The sequence below is a fragment of the Sparus aurata genome, chromosome 4 (assembly GCF_900880675.1).
Source record: "Sparus aurata chromosome 4, fSpaAur1.1, whole genome shotgun sequence".
Taxonomy (NCBI): domain Eukaryota; kingdom Metazoa; phylum Chordata; class Actinopteri; order Spariformes; family Sparidae; genus Sparus; species Sparus aurata.
The window spans coordinates 7,108,673-7,121,731 of record NC_044190.1 but is presented as its reverse complement, the minus strand read 5'-3'; the positions used below and the strand labels follow the sequence as shown (position 1 = coordinate 7,121,731).

Sequence of the window (13,059 nt, the reverse complement as noted above, 5' to 3'; positions counted from 1 at the left end):
GGTAAGTGCAGCTCCTGTTCAGGATTGATGTCTGGCTTCAACTCACAGTGGGACTCTGTATGGCTTATATGGTCTGGAGGAGGGGGAAAAAAATAGGACAAAAACCAAATTTTTCACACTCCGTTTAGCTCTGGTCCCCCTAACCTCAGGCCCCCCTTACTGACAGTGAGCTAAATATCTACATGGCAATTTAGGTTAACAGCAGAGCACTGGGGAGAATTGCCCACCACCCCCTTCTGCTCTTGAAACGCTAGCAACAAAGCACCAAGCACCGAACCTTAATTTTAATTGCAGGTTCCTCTCCGATATATCATTTGTCTTATAAATTGACAGTGGGAGATTCTTGAGCTCTGAGTTTGTACCCACAATACTGGATGAAACAATTACTGTTATGAAACTTTTCATGTTTGTGGATAAGTTTTTATGTTATAATGACTGCCAAACCCCTGTTACTTCTTGTTTCCACTCCAATTTGGGAATGTTTATTCCAAGTTCGATGGGTAAGGAATGCTGCCTTTTTATAAGGCTTTCTTGTTGTATTGTCTTGTTAGTCTGCCTGCGGTAATTACTGTATATGCTTACGATATAAAGTGGTACACCCTGTAGTCTTCCCTTTGCTTTAAAACAATATAATGTCAGCAGAAAGCACATCGTAATGGCAATGTCATGATGATGTATTTATAGTTTAAGACAGAGGAAAGTCCTAATGTCAAATGCAGTCATTTGAGCTTTATCCAACCGTGGCGTATTGCTTACTTTCACTCACCTTGTGCAGTAACTCATTTCAAGAACTCAAGAACAGTGGTAAGCAAGAGGCTTAATTTCCTGTCTTCAAAGAAACAGCAGTCTACTGAGGAGAAGTGATGAAGGGGGAAAAATCCAATGAGCTTTTAAGCACTGTTAATGAAAGCACGTCTTGATTTCTTGGGGGTTTTTTTTCAAAGGCTCCGTTGTCTTTAGTCGTTAAGCACAAACAGTGGCTTGATTTGTGCAATGTGTGGTTGCTCTCTGTTCAAAAGAAAAGGGGACTGTGATTGCAAACCAAGGGAAAGTGTCTGTTTGAGTCAAAGATATGTAATTGTGAGTTTGAAAGATTTTCAGATAGACAACTGCTCACAGGATGGATATCAGACAAATTTCATGATGAGTTTCACAGGCAGCTCCTGGTCTCACATGGGCTGTTTGAACATCTGTCTGTTGAGGAACTCATGGAAGGCTGTACAGGACACCTTAGTTTGAGGGCTACATATTCTTCCTCCCTAATGTCTTCATTCATCAGTCCCTGTAAGCATCAATCATACAAAATATTTTCCTTTTTTAACTGTCTTATTTTTAGGGGCCAAGCTCGAGGGGCCAAGGGAACCAGCGGTTCTAGGAACCCTATTGTAATTGTAAAGATTTTTTTTTTTTTTTCGCCGGCTAAAAGTCCTCCTGCAGGCTAAACCGTGCAAGGGAGGGCGGTGCAATTTGGAGGGTTAGTCCAGACTCCTGCAAATATCTCAGACACAAAAAAATACATATATCAGCCTGCAGGGGGCGCTATAACCTAGGCCAACACGTTTTCGCCTATAACTCCCAAACCGTATGTTGGACATTCAAAAACCTTGTATCTCCAGATTCCCTGAATGGAGCTGAATTTGGCACTTTGTATGATATTGATGTGCATATCTATTGTATGTGATTGTGTGTAACTGTATGTTCTGTGTTACTTGTGGCTGCAGCATGGGCAAATGGCCCAGAACAAATTTCCCACATTGTGGGACAATAAAGTTCATCTCGAATCTTGAATCACTTTGCGATTGGCCATGCCCACTTCCGGTTAGAAAGTTTTTTCGCAAAAACTGGAAAACCTACTTTTTTGAACTCCTCCTTGAAATTTTGTCCGATCTGCGTGAAACTTGCCACGTACACTCTTCAGCTGGATCTGATCTAAAGTTATCAAAATAATTTTTCTCGGCCCAAAAATGCGCTTATTAGTCACGAAAAAATTTCTGAAGCTAGCTATAAACATGTAAACTGTTTGATATCTCGGTCAAACTAAATGCTATTAACACCCAATTTGAGATCCTTGGTTGCCATGACACTGGGAAGGGATGAGCCGAATTTGGCGAATTTTGGCCACTAGGGGGCGCCAAAATTATGGGAAGTTTATATCTCTTGAACGGCTTCACCGATTTTTACGAAATTTGGTCGGTATGATGTAGGGCCAATCCTGATGCCATATCTTGAAGGTGGTCATTACTGGGTTAATGTGGGCCTGGCTTAGTACAACAAATCCAAATCGGCACACATTCAGCCCTTTGCACTTCCAGTGCACTTCCCATTACAGCGAATACCACGGCTCAGACGTTGGCCTGTATCTTCACTTTTGCCCCGAGCCCCTCATCCTTTGGGCCAACTTCTGTGGGCTCTGCAGTGCGCGGGGTCCGAGTCACGCGGGGGAGCTTGGCCCCCTTCATAACTGCTTGCAGTTCTAGTTTCATTTTGATGTTGTAAGATGGAAGACACAATACTTATCAGTTTCTAAGTGCTGTATCATAGGCAACTGGACATGTTTCAGTTTCTTGAAGACGTTTCAACAATCAACCAAAAGGCGTCTTCACTTCTAACTAACTGGAGGGGAGTTAAAACTATGAACTATGTGTGGAAGTGTCTTTACTGAGTCCTCAAGGACACGTGTGGGTCGTTGACCCAACCAGCCTTTATGTGGCTTGCTAGGTGAGCACAGGTGAGAATGGTTGTTAAGCTGGCTTTGGGAGGGAACTCAGTACTGTGGTGTGGGTGGGTGATAACTAATGTCCTCGTCCACCTCCTCTGTTGAAAGACGGTTGTTCCAGTTTGACAGAGATGGATTTTACTCCTCTTTCAAACCATCTGTCTTCTCTGGCCAAGGTGTTCACATTATTGTCCTCAAAGGAAAGATTGTTCTCCATCAGGTGTAAGTGAACAGCAGAGTCTTGACCAGAGGAGTTGTCCTCTTGTGTTGTGCCATTCGTTTATGGAGAGTTTGTTTTGTCTCCCAAATGTACAAATCTGGGCTGTCCTGGCTTCACTGAACAGCATAAACTACCTTACTCTGCTGATGCCTGGGTGGTTTGTCCTTAAGATGGACGAGTTTCTGCCTCAGTGTGTTTGTAGGTTTGAAGTTGTTGTTCGTTGTATGTCGTTACGTTTTTTCCGGCTGTCTTTGTGGAAATAATCTCAGCCTACTGGAACAACTGTCTTTGAACAGAGAAGGTGGTTTTTAGTTGTCATCCACCTACAATGCAGCACGGAGTTCTCTCCCCAGACAGCTGAAAAACCATTCACACCTGGTCACACCTAGTGCTAGGAACACACATGAAAGCTGGTTAAGTCAACAACCCACAGGTGGCCCTAACTAATCTGTAAGGACACTCCCATACTATGTGAGGGGACTCCCACACAAAGTTTAAAAGCCTGCAACTCCTCCAGTTAATTAGAAATGAAGACGCCTCTTGGTTGAGAGTTGAAACATCTTCAAGAAACTGAAACAAGTCCAATTGCCTATGATACAGCACTTAGAATTACCATGACCTGGATGACTGAGAACCTTTAGCAACAATACCTACCTAGTTGACTTTATCCAATAGAAATAAGTCACTTTCTCCATGTACCCACACGGTAGCCAACCATGAATAAATATTACCAGTAAGGCTTCAAATGCTGAATATTTTCATCATGAGTTTATTTTTTACACGAAATTAAGTAAGTCAATAAAATAGCAAAATAATGTAAGAAATGTTCATTGCAGTTTCTCAGAGCCCAAAGTGATGTGAAATATCAGTTAAAATCCATAAATGACAAAGAAAAGTAGCAAGTTGCTACATTTAGGAAGCTGGGCACAGTAGATGTTCATAATTTTTGCTTGAAAAACTGCTTTCTTAAAATGAATTGATGAAAATGGTAGGCAACTGATTTTATTTTAATTGACTAATCAGTTAATGGATTAATTGTTGCAGTTCCATGATTTACCATACTGCTGGAAGTTCCGGGTGCTTGTCAAGTTTTAAGTTTATATGAAAAACGTATATGAGAAAAAGTTGCTTTCTTACACATTCATCAGCTACAGAGCGACATCACGAACATTTGGAGCTCTAGGTCCATGACATACGACAGGTAGTTGCTAATTGACAGTCATAGCTAACAATAGGTTTAAGAACTCTTTCTCTGAAATACATCGTGCCATGTGTTGTTACCACCTTTCAAAATACACATATCCATTACAAATATACATTGTTAGTTGAAAAAGATTTATTCTAGCAGTTTTATGCTGTATTTTATTTGACTAGCATCCTCATCATACATTACAACGTTCCTTGCAGAACAGGAGAAAACACTAAGGGCTCTATCTTGCACTAAGCGCAATTGACTTTGTACACTGGCACTTGTATAATTAGTGGAGCGGGTGGACGGAGATGGAGTTGGGGGAGGAGGAGGAAGGGGCACAACAGGAGCAGGTGGTGCGTTTGGAGACTTGAGGCGATGCGCTTGAGAGGCCGCAGCAACATCGCCACCCGGTCAAGACGGGCATTAATACCTTGCCGCATCCCGGACAGTGCGGTCCGGTCTGACAATGCTGCCACGGCGTATAGTGGGTCTGGACCCTCTGCACCTTGGTGTTTGCGCTGCTCCCTCATCAGCTGGCCTTTGCGTACTGCTCAGCCCATGCGCACTGCTCCCGAGGCCTGGTGCGATGTCCTGGGGATGCCAGCCGTAGAAACAATTGTGGCAATTTCCTCCCACGCCCGTTTAACCAAATATAATTTGGATGGATTTCTCCCATCCCCATACAATGCCACTTCTTGGTCTTTTACGGCCCTGACGAGAACATCGGTCTCCTCGGCTGTGAACCGCTCCTGACGTGCGCCTGGCAAATTTGCCATTATAATAGCAATCCGCCATGGAACAAGCGCGCCTGCTTTTAAAGGGAATGTGAGATGACGCTCTGATTGTTTTTTTTCGCACGTTACGCCCAAACCACACCTATGACTAATGTAGCTACTTCAGACCAACCCATTTTAGATTTGCGTCGGGCGCAAGAGTCATTTATCCCGCCGGCATAATAGCAACAGCGCCTGAGATCCGCCCACAAAGCTACTTGCGTTTTGCGTTTGATACTTGCGTTTCAGATCGTTAAGATAGAGCCCTAAAAGAGTAATGTAATCAATAGTAGAAGTAGTAGTAGTGCTAATAGCAGTAATAGCACTATTTTTTTTTAGTATTAATATAAGTAGGATGTGCCCAAAATAATTAAATGAAATTTTAAAATATAAAATAATCATGGCATTGTTTCCGTGGACACAAATTTGACAGATAGTTGAATATTTTATTAAACAGTTTCATATGTACAAACTGTGTAAGCAGTTTGATATGCAGGTGTTGTATTTGACTCGAACTTAGTCTCAGTCATTGTCAGTGTAAAACCATTTTCCAAACCAAAGTGAAAATGAGGCCTATGTAAAGAAAAGATGTGCATTTATGTGGCATACAGTGGTTAAGTAGTGAATTGGAGATCTACCAGGGGACCACAAATTGCTTTCAGGAGAGCTAATGTAGACAAACTTTGTCTTACTACGTAAGTGGGATCATTATACGTTCAGTTATTAAGACTGGATGGTTCAACTGCGAGGGTATGAGGTAACATACAACCCCCACATTCGTGTTCCACTGTTAATACACTGGTTAGTTTGTGGTTGTGCCATGATGATAGCATTTGTGGTGCAAAGCTCGAGCCTGACAGAAGACATTTCAGGCCTGTGATGAGAAAAGATCTGACAGTGTTAATGGTCTTTGATGATCTTTGACTTTGGATTTCTTAAAGGTCCCATATGATACTGTTTTTCATCAATTTCACAAAGCTGTCAGAGGTCCAACAACTCTGTATTCGATATGTATTGCCCCAAACACATCCGTGGTCCTGAATTCCAGCTGTCTAAAAGTCGCTCTGCTGAACTCTATTCAGAGCACTCTGTTTCTGTGCCTGCACCTTTAAATGCTAATGAGCTCCGTCTGTCAACGCCTACTTAGGGAGCCTTGCCTGCTACCTCACTCTCAGGGAGAGGAAGCCCCTTATGCTAATGGTAGCATGCGCTAATGTTTACGGTGGATGTAACACTATGGCTCGTGGAGATTTTTTTGTTCAACCGAACCAGTTTGACCCAGAATCGAACCCAGAAGGAGAGGCTCCTGAAGAAGTACAGACTCTGCTGCTGCAGCAGGATGTTTCAGAATGGTTAGTGTGGCTGAATAATGTTAGTTTGTATGTGTTGTTACAGTTACTACCATGTAGCTAATGGCTAACAGCTAGCGAAAGCTTTGTTTGTCTCCAACACAGTCTCCAAACTCCTGGATACTGTTCGCATCGTCTCTGTCTCCAGTCTGCACATGTTTCCAGACTTTCTACTGTGACAACCAAGCTCCATCGTAATATTATTAACATCAAACTCGCTTCAAACGCCATGGCATAGCGGACCGAAGCGGCACTAACTAGTTAGCCAGTTTCCAGCTGACTTCATCATACTCGTCGGCAACTGTAAATACTATCAAACCGCGGCGACACTTATCGGTGGCTCGGGTGCAGTTGCTGGGTCCGGTATGGTTGAGACTGATCCTTTTACAAGGGTCAGTGTCGAGGCAAAGCCAGCTTTGTACTGACCCTCGTTACAGCCGGCGCGTTGTCATTAAAAATGAAACATAACCACTGTCTCTTCTGTTGTTCTGTAGCTGGGACAGAATATAGGCACTTATGTGGATTACTACAACCAACAACAGAGCAATTGCGTGTCTACTTCTGAGCGACAACGTTGCGAAACACTGCTGTCTCTCCGCTGGACACACTGAACTTCACCTCGGGGATGGACGCCCCCCTCTCGGATATCTCCTATCACCGCGCAGAGGAGGTCGGCCTATGATAATGACTCCTTTCGTTACGTAATGAAAGGAGCAGAATCTGAACAGCCTGTAGGAGCGCCGTTTTACCAGTGGGTGGGCTGCAGAGACCATGCAGGATTCGCTTGTTTTCCTCATTCTGGGAGTTGGCAGGCCCAGGGAGGACCAGCTTATATATGTAGAGAGCAGAGAAAACGTGTTTTTATGATATGGGACCTTTAATACTCTGGGGAAGATATGTGATCCCAGTACTGTTAAGGGGCGTTCAGACCAAACGCGATTGACGCGAATACAATCGCTTCAGACGCTTAATTCGCGCCGCGCCAGACGCTCCATTCGCGCCGCGTGATCATTTTGGACTATTCGCGTCATTCGCGTCATTCGCGTCATTCGCGTCATTCGCTTCATTCGCGTCATTCGCGCTTGCCCGCTCATTTTTGAACCGGTATTTCTCAACCCGCTGTCATTCCATGTCTATCATGGCTGATATCACCACCGTTGCTGTACTGTACCTGCTGTACAAGTCCCAGAAACGCCGGAAAACCACCCGCCGTCGTGTCTGGGTTCATGAAGTCCTCCGAAGACACACAGAGCTGGGGGAATTTCACTGTCTCCTCCAGGAGCTCCGTCTTGATGACGACCGGTTCCAGCGGTAGCTCAGGCTGACTGGAGCCCAGTTCGAGGACCTGTTAGCTCGGGTCGGTGCCAGGATCTCCCGCCTGGACACCAACTACAGGCGCTGCATCTCAGCTGTGGAGCGCCTGTCCATCTGTCTGAGGTGAGCTACAACTAGCTTCTCCTCCACCGTTGCCCTGAGCAACCGTAAACAACCGTACGTGATGGAAGTGACGTCGTCGGCTTGAACTCGTCGCTGATTGGATGTCGCGGCGCGATGCCGCTTGAAAAGTTGGATATTTTCAACTTTATTCGCGCCGCGCCAGACGCTTCATTCGCGCCGCGCCAGACGCTCCAGACGCTTCAGACGCTCCAGACGCTTCATTCGCGCCGCGCCAGACGCTCCATTCGCGCCGCCGTCGCCTGAATCGCGTGTAATTGCGCCATTTACATTGATTTTCAATGTAGAGTAGCCGCTCCATTCGCGTCTATCGCGTTCGGTCTGAACGCCCCTTTATGCCATCAGCAGTGGTGAGGAGCTAACTACATGTTCTCAAGTACTGCACTGAAGTACAAGTTAAAGGTACTCTTAGTTAATTTGAGTATTTCCATTGTGTGATATTTTCTACTTCTTCTCCACTTTTTTCCATCTGAGAAGGAAATATTGTGCTTTTACTTGCTATACTTGTCAGACAGCTTTAGTTACTTCAGGGATATACATCAATAATACAAAATGTATTAACTAAGTAATTAATGATGTTTTTTACACTAGTATCATGTGTTATTTTAGATTACAACAAAACTTTATTGAGCCTTTGGGGGAAATTTACGAGCTATATTTATAGCTATATATATACTATATAGTTTTAGAAAAGTAATTCAAACTAACTTTACATTCTACACTTCCAATTTACATACACTTTCCAATATTACTAAAGTAATAATACAAACTTTTTAATCACTATTAAGCAAGTTGTTCTCAGGAAAATAAGGTCCAAGAACACTGTTTGAAGCCAGAAAGGTGGCAGGGTCTGCCTCATATAAACAAAGTAAAACAGTATAAACTGTGTTGTCCTTTAAGGTCAGTTAGTTTATTCACTTTATTCAGTCATGAAAACAAACCGAGTTTGATTATTTAGTCTGTTAAAATATAATTCAACAAAGATCTTTCTCCTCTGATTTAAACTTCTTCCCCAAATATATACATATATATATATAATATATATATTAGGGCTGTCAAAGTTAACGCGTTAATAACGCGTTAACGCAACATCCTCTTAACGCCGTTAATTTTTTTAACGCGCGATTAACGCTCGGTATAAAAAAACAAAAAACAAAACGCGCATTGAAAGATTTACGGCCGTCAGTGGCACCTGTAGTCTTGATCCAGAGGGTGGCAGAAAGGGAATCAGAAGAAGAAGCAGCAGGGTTGGCGGTTCGGGAAAAACACGGTGGACTGAAAAGTGAGAAAATTGAGAAAGGACTTACCGTAAAATACCAAATAATAGCCGGGGGGTTTAGTTGTTTCAATCACTTAATAGACCAAAAGGCAATTTGGGACAGGCGTTTAATTCCTTCCTCACAATAATCCTGGATGAAAATGTCACAAACTTCTCCAGCTTCTCTGTGAATTCTCTGGCATCCTCCTGTAAGTGAAGTTGTTGCGGCGGAGGAAACGATTCAGCCAACCAGCACTCGCTGCAAACTCCTCATCTCTGCTGTCACTCACGGTGGCGGACATTTGTTTCTCCATCACCCTGATCATTTTGTGGGACACTCTCTCATGGCGTGCCCGTTTGCTGATAACTCATCCCCGCATGTTTATCTCAGGCTCCTCGCTAGCCTTCTTCCTTCCTCCAGCAGGCAGCCTGGTCCTGTTGCTGTCCTCCTCGGACAGACGCTCAAGCTCCGTTTCTCTCACTCTCTTCTGGTCGACAGAGAAACATCTAGCGGCTGCTTCTCCCGAGTTTTCCTCTGCATATTTTACGACAGAAAGTTTGAATTTCAAGTGGTACTTTTTATTGTTTTGCTGCACCGGAGCCATGGTGATCATCAGTGTGATACTGACTGACAGAAAGCAGCACACTGCGTGAAAAAGGCGAAGAAGAAAAACGTGCAGTGTCAGTGGACAGGTCTTCTTCCTTAATTTTTTAAAAAATAAAAAATTAGACCCGACATTTATTTGGAACCGGCGGTTATTTACCAAAATATACATCTGCACCGGCGTTTAAAGGGACCCTGTGGATAATTGAAACCCGTATATTATTTGGTCATTTACGGTATGAACGGCAAACTACTTTCAAAACAGCCAGATGGTTCGGTCGATAGGACAAAAGTTATCTGCATGTACTATCGACATGAAATGAGTTACCATCGAAGTACATTGAGTCTCAAATATCAGTTGCAAGCCAAACACACGGCAGATGCAGAGAGCCCCCCGCCAAAAGCAGACAACAAAAAAGGCCTTTTATTTTCCTGCATGATTTGAAGTGTTGAAAAAAAAATGTCATAATGCAAGCATATTTGCCCTTTCTTATGTTGTTAAAAGTATTAAGAACATTAAAAAATACATCAAGGTACCTTTAGAACAGAAAAAAATGTGCAAAAAAAATTGCGATTAATTTGCGATTAATCGCGAGTTAACTATGGACAAAATTAAAAAAATTAATCGTTTGACAGCCCTAATATATATATATTATAATCCTATATATATATATACATTATATATACATTTTATATATGTGTATATAGAATAAACATATATGTGTGTGTATATTTTAAGTATTTTAAGATATTTAAATATATTTACTCTGTATGTCTTACCTCTGACGTTGCCTCCATGCCTTTCTGATGTTGGTTCATGTTTGATTTCTTTCTCTATCAGGAGACTCTCTTTTGTCTTCCAAGCTGAAGTTAAATGAATATCAGACTTTTTCTGTTGAGTCAATTCAGTGTAACCATCTTAATTTAATTTGTTCCACACTACCAACGTGCGTGTTTTAAATGAAAATCTTTCAGTGTAAACATTGACTTCCAATGAATTTACAACGAAACAGCTCAAAACAACTTCCCTTCCCTTCAAATGCGTGTCGTCTTGAGTATCCACCACAGAAACGCCCACTTCAAAAACCTAGCCTGTAGATGAGCCATTTGAGAGGATCCACCAGTCAAACTGAGTTGAATGAGTATGTGAGAGACAGAGTTCTCGTGCCTTCAGTGTCAGAGTGGACTTCCTCCTCCTCCTCCTTCTTCTTCTACAGTCCCCTCCTACTTCTCCAAGATATAGGCAGCACTTTAACTTGGAGTCAATCAGAGTGGGATCTTTAACTGTGCCTGCCACTGGGTCTGGGTCACCACATACACACTCACGGCAGGCATCACACACACACGCACGCACACACACACACACAGGCACACACACACACACACACACACACACACACACACATACATACAAACACATGCACTCTTGCACCGGCAAACATATGGAGTACTACTGCTTCCTTCTGCTCTGGATCTGCTGCCAGCAGTTAGGTGAGTGGAAAGTGTTTATTTGTGTGTTATTGTTTAAGTGTATGATGTATGCATCCTCACATGCTTGTGTTGCTGATGCATGAATCTAACCTCCTTTCTTTCTTGAAGTAGCTTTGCAGAATAGTAATAGCACTATAATTGTTAGTTATACTTTGACCTGTTCCAACAGCAACTGGAAACTTTGAGGCTGCTGTTTTTAAAGGGTTTTAAAAAGCTGCATTAGAAACCTTCTGTTAGTATTTTAAGATTGAATTTCTGAACTCATCTAAAATGGAAATGTGCAAAGATATTCTCCCGTTGTAGGAACAATAATATCATAATATCTCAAGTGAATGAATGGCTGCTTGTGTGACCTAACATCTTGACCCAGTATCATGGTCAGACACAGGAAGGCAGAGCTCAGTGACTTTACTGAGGGATACGTTTTCCCCCCTCAGGTTGACAGAGGTGCTCTGTGTCTCACTGGAGGCAGGCATGTTCTCTGAAATAAAAGTTGATGCTATCTTTTCAAAGTTGAGTTTCCAGAGAAGGGAGAGCTGTTGGTGCTCAGCCAGAACCGTGGTCAATTACCGGTGAAATCACTAAAGCAGGAACACATCGAGACAGAGAGTGAATTAAAGGCACCAAAAGCATATATGTTTTTTTTTACAAGCCAACCCTTTAACATAAGTCATGTGAATTAAAATACAACTGCCACCAGCACAAGAAGGCTAATACTGAATCCTTTAGATATACTGTGGACCCCTCCGCTACTCTCTATGGCATGTTGTCATGAAATAGTTTTACATTTTTTTGCAACCAAAAAGCATTCCTCCTTGTAGGTTTTTCTGCATCACTCCAAGGTTATACTGAAGAATAAACTTTGAGACAAGACTGGAATTTTTCAGAAGTATATATTCATTAATGTTTGATTTAGACATTGGTAAATGCAACAAAACTAAGGAGTGGAGCAAAGGAAATCGCTATGATAAATATTTGGTTTGATTTTGGAATTTGTTGGAACCAATGTTTGGACTGATACCAAAGTGAGTGAGACTCTGACCTTGTAGCTGGAGTCTGTGGAGAAAGACTCGGTGCTGACTGTGGTGTGGGATGTTTTGGCAGCCACATAAGAAGGAGGCTGCATTTTAGTCTGATGTTTGTGGAATCCTGGGACCTTTGGGCCACTGATCCCATCCAGATATAACTTTGAGTTGAGCCATCTCATGTAGATGTAGATGACACGTCACTGTGAGCTGGAAACTTTGACAGTCTGCAATGTGACAAAAATAAACTTCTAAATCAAACCTACATTTGATGTTGTTTCCCCTTAATGGAACACTGTCTGTACTGTATACATTCACCAGATGCCCTCATAAGCACTGTTTGTTACAATGTTAACTCATGTGAATCTTTTTTTTAGAGATCACTCCGTGCAGCTTTCATGAAAAGTTCTCACAAAGGCATGGATATTGATCACAACACTGATGCCAAAGAAGTTGAGATATTGTGTAAAACAGAGATAAAACGGAATGTGAGAAATTGCTAATTGTTTTTTTACATAAACTTAATTAAAAACAGCACAAAGTCTGAATTTGATGGCAATGGCATGTTTCAAACAAGTTGGGAAAGAAACAACAGAAGAATGATAAAATTGTGGAATGTTCCAAAAACACCTGTTTGGAACATGACGTCATAAATGGGTTAATTGGTGACAGGTGATAGTATCATCATTGGGTATTATAACATTGTGTCTCAGGATACTACAGGTATGAAAGGACCTCAGCCGTTCACAAGCAAGGAGAGGCGGGCTTCACTACTTTGTGAAACACATGACTTTAAATCATGAGCTCGGGAACACTTCATAAAACTGCTGTCAGTTAACATGGTTTGTTGTTTTCGACAGCATCCCAGCAGTTTTGCTCTTGGGATTGTAGAAGATAAAGAGTGCACTTAAAATGGCAGTTATATTTGTGATTAATTACTGGAATACTAACAATAATGTAAGCCAATACTGAAGGA

At 42.3% G+C, this 13,059-nt stretch overlaps 1 protein-coding gene across 6 annotated transcripts in view; it reads left to right on the top strand.

Annotated features, from left to right (window-relative positions):
- itga11a (integrin, alpha 11a) overlaps positions 1 to 13,059 on the top strand; it is a 90,146-nt gene that overhangs the window by 23,054 nt on the left and 54,033 nt on the right. The window contains exon 1 of one of the 6 annotated variants that reach the window (XM_030415614.1): positions 10,943 to 11,058. The exons of the other annotated variants lie outside the window; for them this stretch is intronic. Coding sequence (XP_030271474.1) covers positions 10,986 to 11,058 — 73 coding nt within the window. The 5' untranslated portion in view covers positions 10,943 to 10,985. Of the gene's footprint in view, positions 1 to 10,942; positions 11,059 to 13,059 lie in introns of those variants that run through there. 6 annotated transcript variants of the gene reach the window in all.